General features: G+C 37.0%; 1 protein-coding gene across 1 annotated transcript; it reads right to left on the bottom strand.

Moving 5' to 3' along the window:
* Positions 1-1,361: 1,361 nt before the first annotated feature.
* Positions 1,362-4,600, bottom strand: HAND2 (heart and neural crest derivatives expressed 2). Its single transcript, XM_069976592.1, has 2 exons — positions 3,581-4,600; positions 1,362-2,054 (listed from the first exon to the last, which is right to left on the bottom strand). The coding sequence occupies exons 1-2, from the start codon at positions 4,112-4,114 to the stop codon at positions 1,956-1,958; spliced, it is 633 nt and encodes a 210-aa protein (XP_069832693.1). The 5' UTR covers positions 4,115-4,600; the 3' UTR covers positions 1,362-1,955.
* Positions 4,601-6,270: the final 1,670 nt, after the last annotated feature.

Below are 6,270 nucleotides of genomic sequence, written 5' to 3'. Positions count from 1 at the left end.
TATCTATCTATCTATCTATCTATCTATCTATCTTTTCAACTATGTATCATCTAAGCTTTGCATTACACACACACACACACACATAGATATATAGATATATATATATATATATATATATATATATATATATATATATATATATATGTATATATATACAGTATATATATTTTACGTTACACCATATGTAAATGTATGTAGAGATTCCCTCCGTGTATACAATCCATAGACATATGAAACCTCCCTGTGTGGATGTATCTGGCAGTATTATGTACATTTTCTCCCCTATGTAATAACCAGTTGCAGCTATGGGTGTAAAAAGAAGGTTTGTAAACACCAGCAAGTGTATCAGCCCATAGCACCGGCCCCTGACCCCTGACAGCAAAGGGCACGGCACACTGGCTGAGTTGTTCTAACCCTTCAACCTACACATGTGGACCTGGTGCTAGGCCCCTCTTATCTTTTTATGGCTTGCTGCAAATCTACATGCGAACTTTTAAAAGGGACTACCAGATCCTGGAAAGCAAATGTACCAGATCGCACGTCTCCTCAAATCGAATTCATTATCATAAATGATTCTAAGTCCTCTCATGTCACCTGTGCTGTAAATGTAAAAGAGTGTGTAATATATATATATATATATATATATATATATATATATATATATATATATTCAATATATGTGCATCAATAATAATACAAATACATTTCTACAGCAGCATATGCCTATTTACTCATATAAAGGTACAGCTACAGGAACATGAATAATTTACACGTTTATGTGTAACATTTACAGCTACACACACACACACATATATGTGTGTGTGTGTGTAGCTGTAAATGTTACACATAAACGTGTAAATTATTCATGTTCCTGTTACACATAAACATATATATATATATATATATATATATATATTAACATTCACATATAAACCGAGAGAGATAAAAACTTCCATGTTCGTATTTACAAATAAGTATCTGCAGTTGTAAAGGAATAATTATAAATGTGCAATTAATATATCTACAGCTATTTACAGAGAAATATAAATTCATGCACATCCATATGTATATTGGTATTTACTCACATAAACACACACAGACACACACATTTATATATATATATATATATATATAGATATAGATAGATAGATATGGATGTTTCTGTCATACATGTACACCCACAACTTCATGTAAATAAATATTTGCAGCAATATCTACATATAACACATGTGTATTCGCTGTATCTACAGCTTCCTGCATTACCAGTATGTATGTACAGATATGATATCTATGTGTATGAATACTACTGTACACAGGAAGGTCTATGCGGTCTTCCCAGACACATTAATTCACAGAACATATACAAAAGACACTCAGTGGTTTATTGATCACTTACAATGTTTTACACCTTCAAATATTAATTATACTCCACATTTCTGGACAGAAGTGCACAATGACAAATAGCTGGAACACCTTCAAATGATACACAAGCACAAGGACAACAAGGACAAGAACAACTCTGACAACAACTTTACAATGGTGTCTTCCCTGTTGTCAGAGGGCCCACAGCACACACTGCACTGCAGCCAGGCGCAGGCCACCCTGGCACTGACACGGTTAATATACCCAAGGAAGAAGGCCCATCCTGTCGGTATATCCATTTCTAATAATCCCATGGGGCAAATACACGTCACAGACAAACATACATACATAGGAGCGATTGCCAGGGTGTCATGTATTCTATGGACACACTGTCATCCACCATCTACAGGGCCCCTGCTATTACCAACCTGTAGATTCTTCCTCTTCATCTAATGGAATGCTTCTCTGCACACATCCACAATGAAGGTTGCATTGAGGAGGGAAGGGGGATTGCACATAAATAAACTGGACCATTCCATACATAGTTTATTGTTTATTTAGAGAGTCTTCATTCAGTGCTGCAGTTCATAGGATCACTGTTTAAGTTCCAGGGCCCATACATGCTGGGGCCAGCCAGTCCTTCCTTTGGTTTTCTTGTCGTTACTACTAACTGTGTTTTTCAAGAGTTCATTCTGTTTTGAGGTCAGGTAAAATGCAATAATAAAAAAAAGACAAGAGAGAAAAAGTTACAATACAAAATATGTCTCAATTTCTTGGAAAAAACATCAAAACGTGATCTCTGGGGCCTCAACTGGGCCTTGTATTAAGATTGCAATGGATTATCTACTAGCTAAATAATAATAATAATAATAATAATAATAATAATAATTTGACCATCGACTATGGATGTTTATTTCATATCGATAGTCACTGAATAAAGTAGTTGTACTACATAAACAGAGAGATAACAGTATATTATTATGGATCTTTATCTACCTTTCTATCTATCTGTCTATCTATCTGTTTATCTATCTATCTGTCTATCTATCTGTTTATCTATCTATCTATCTGTCTATCTATCTATCTATTATCTATTTCCTATCTATTTATCTATCGATCGATTTATTTATCTATCTATCAATCTATTAATCTATTATCTATCTCATATCTATCTATAGATCAATCTATTCATCTATTATGTATCTATCTATTATCTATGTATAATCTATCTATTTATCTATCTCTTATATATGCATCCGTTTATTTATCATCTATGACATACCTATGACAATAAATTATATTTGAAAAATAATAATAATTATATATATATATATATATATATGTGTGTGTGTGTGTGTGTATGTATGTATATTTGCTCTTTGCTCATATTCCCACATAATGGATAACATTATTTCCTCACGTCTATATGAAAATAGTTGGGACATAAATCTATATCCTTTTCTAATAAACACAAGCAGATTCTTGCTCTAACCTTCCTTATAGTAAATTATAGTCTTCACATTTCGAGCAAACAAAATATCTCACTGCTGCAAGTCCCAGAACTCTTAGTGTAGGAAAGCAAAGAATCATCCATTTTATCTGCATTTGCTACAACATGAATAGATTTAGCTGGGGTTTTATTTTATTTTTACTTATATTAATGTCAAATCAATTATTATTGTTCTAGTAATATACATTGATTAATATACATCTCTTATTTTACCATATTTTCCCATTTACCATATTTTCCCATTCTTATTTTACCATATTTTCCCATTTAAATTTAAATATGAAATGTAAGCAGCGTGTTCTGTACAGACAAGAACCGTGCATGTTGTTATTAGACGGTTGTTTTCTTGGGTTTGGGGACTATCTATATATTGGTGATCACAGTGTTTTACGTTTGTTATGACTATAAATGTCTCATATAACTGGATAAAGGCAAGAGTCAGAGAAAAACCTATGGACAGGATGTATAGGATTTATATGTAATTAATTTTTTCTGATGAACATGAACTGAAATTGTGCCTAATATAATATTGCTTAAAAAAATAACTGTATAAAATTGTGTTTAATCTTATGGTAAATATATATATATATATATATATATATATATATATATATATATATATATATATAATATCCCGTCTCCCTGGTGCCTCTGCCTCGCTGTTATAATGTATAGGGAATAGGTAAGGAAGCCCATGTGTGTACTGACCAGTTCCTTCTTCCTCTTCTCCTCCTTGACATCTGTCTTCTTGATCTCCGCCTTGAAGGCCTCCGTCTCGCCGTTCTGGTCGTCCTTGGCCAGCAGGTCCATGAGGTAGGCGATGTAGCTGGTCGCCAGGCGCAGAGTCTTGATCTTGGAGAGTTTGGTGTCGGCCGGTACATTGGGGATGCACTCCCGCAGCTCGGCGAAGGCGCTGTTGATGCTCTGAGTCCTGCGCCTCTCCTTACGGTTTGCAGTCCCCCTCCGTTTCACAGGCCTTTGCATTAAACCTCCGGCCCCGCTTCCCGGGACACCCCCGTAATGGGAGTGGTCCAGGCCTGCCGCACCATTGGCGTACTCCGGACTATAGGACGGTGCCATGCTGTAGTCGGGGGGAGACATTTCGGGGTGACTGATCAGCCAGCCATGGAAGTAGGGGTTCTCTTCGTGGCAGCGACTTGCGGCGGCGGCTGCAGCAGCGGCAAAGGGATAGCCATCGTGGTGCACCACCGGGTGGTGGGGGAAGCCTCCAACCAGACTCATGGCAGCTGCCCTTTGGTCCAAGTCTTTGTGGCGGGGGCACTATAAATAGATATATACACAGGGGGGGCAGGTTGTCTAGCTCCAGCTCTCCATAGATTGCCAGTCCCCAGTCTTTGTAATAACAATACACAGCGAGGAGTACACACAAAGTAAATGCTGCAGTCACATACAATCAGGCTGGAAGCTGATTCAAGTATTACAGGACATTGGGAAAGTCATGGGTGCAATCCTCCCATAGAGCAGCTGCAGGGCTTACTTACAGCAGGTCTTGTCCATAGTCCCCAATGGGATGTTACAGCAGCATACAGGCTTCTCACTGTGAGCTGGCATCCATCAGTGCAGCAGGTATACCCTCTATCCAGAGACAATGCCAGGGCTCTCAGCATCTGACTGTGGCTTACTGCTATTATCTCCAAGGATCCTCTCTGCACCCCATAGCTCTGCATGCAGGGAAGCCTCAGCACTGGCACGATTTCCATGGAGGATCTCCATGTACAGCTACATCTTTAGGGAAGCTTGGGTTAATATATGTCGTCAGAGGCTGTTCCAGCCAATCAGGGGAGAGAGGAGGAAGGCCCAGCCATAGACAGCAATGACCCTTTTTGATGTTCACTTTGCTAATTGTGAGGCTGCTCCTCCAGGATTGGCTGTCCCTGCACCACCACAATATCATTAGAAGCAGAAAAAAATCCACCATGGCACACAGGTTAATGCCAGAGGGTAGCACATGCTATTCTATACTGTATAGGTATATATGTGTATATGCAGCACTGCAGTCAAGGTACAGTATGCTCTATGGGTGGGGGGTGATAGAGACGCCTAATGCCACACTGACAGTATATGGATGATATGGCCGAATGTATGGGATACTCAATGAATGATGAAAAAAAAAAAAAAGCTAGAAATGTGGAAATTGTTAGATTTATCAATGTATTATTAATATGAAACACAATTCTGTTGTGAGTATATGCTGACTATACAGTAGACATGTATGCTTCTGGTAGAAATGCATATTGTGCATAGTAAATTGTGTATTCTGGTAGGGATATATATATATATATATATATATATATATATATATATATATATATGCATAAGAATGTTATACAGTTTCTTATCACACTATTAATCTAATTGTATTCTCTCTCTCTAATGGTCATTTACAGGCGGTACAGCAGAACATTGTGTGAGCAGAACAGTCATTTTTTAAATACAATTGATATAAAAAATAATATATATATCTATATGTTATATATATAAATTACGACGAGAAAGGGACATTGGGATATTGAAAAGAGCTATTTTATTACAAATTCTAGATATATACATAGGAGTGTATCTAGCTAGCTGGCTATCTTTTGAATGTTTGCCTGTGGTAGATAGATAGATAGATGATAGATAGATAGATAGATAGATAGATAGATAGATAGAATATAGATAGATAGATAGATAGATAGATAGATAGATAGATAGATAGATAGATAGATAGTACTAGTACTTTGGACTCTGGCTTTGGTACAATGTTGGTACACTGCTATAGAAAAGCTGTGGCAAGGGTGGCAGCAGAACAAGTGCTGATATATTTGCGTGTACTTCTGGTTTCTCTCCTTTTTGCGGCAAAGCTTTTTTGTTTCTAATAAACCACAAGATCCATGATACCATCTAGTGTAAGGGGAGAAAAGAGGAGATACCATCTAGTGTAAGGGGAGAAAAGAGGGAGAATAGAGAGCAGCAGCCGCCAGTAACAGCCATAAAACAGTGTGTAATGGGACTTCTCCATAGCCGCCAGTGCAGCTGTAATGTCCGGATCATTATATGCTATATATTACTTGCCTATTAGGTAATGTTGCATTAATCCCTGTAAACTAATGGGAGCTGATCCTACACTCTACATTGTTATCGAAAGTGAAAATTATCAAAAATGATGAGGACTTGGGAACTGAGCAGCCATGGCCAGACAAATTCGTAATGTATCTACCTACCTATCTATTCTTTTCTTTCTTTCTTTCTTTCTTTCTTTCTTTCTTTCTTTCTTTCTTTCTTTCTATCATTACCTTTTTTACTACATAGGGACGCGTCATTTATGAATCAATATATAAAGCATACCTACCTTAGAAATGCATTCGCATACATAAAATTTATTTTTTACCTTCTGT

This window comes from Dendropsophus ebraccatus, chromosome 7 (assembly GCF_027789765.1).
Source record: "Dendropsophus ebraccatus isolate aDenEbr1 chromosome 7, aDenEbr1.pat, whole genome shotgun sequence".
In the NCBI taxonomy this organism is placed as follows: domain Eukaryota; kingdom Metazoa; phylum Chordata; class Amphibia; order Anura; family Hylidae; genus Dendropsophus; species Dendropsophus ebraccatus.
Note: the sequence above shows the minus strand (reverse complement) of the source record. Positions and strands in the feature narration are given on the sequence as shown.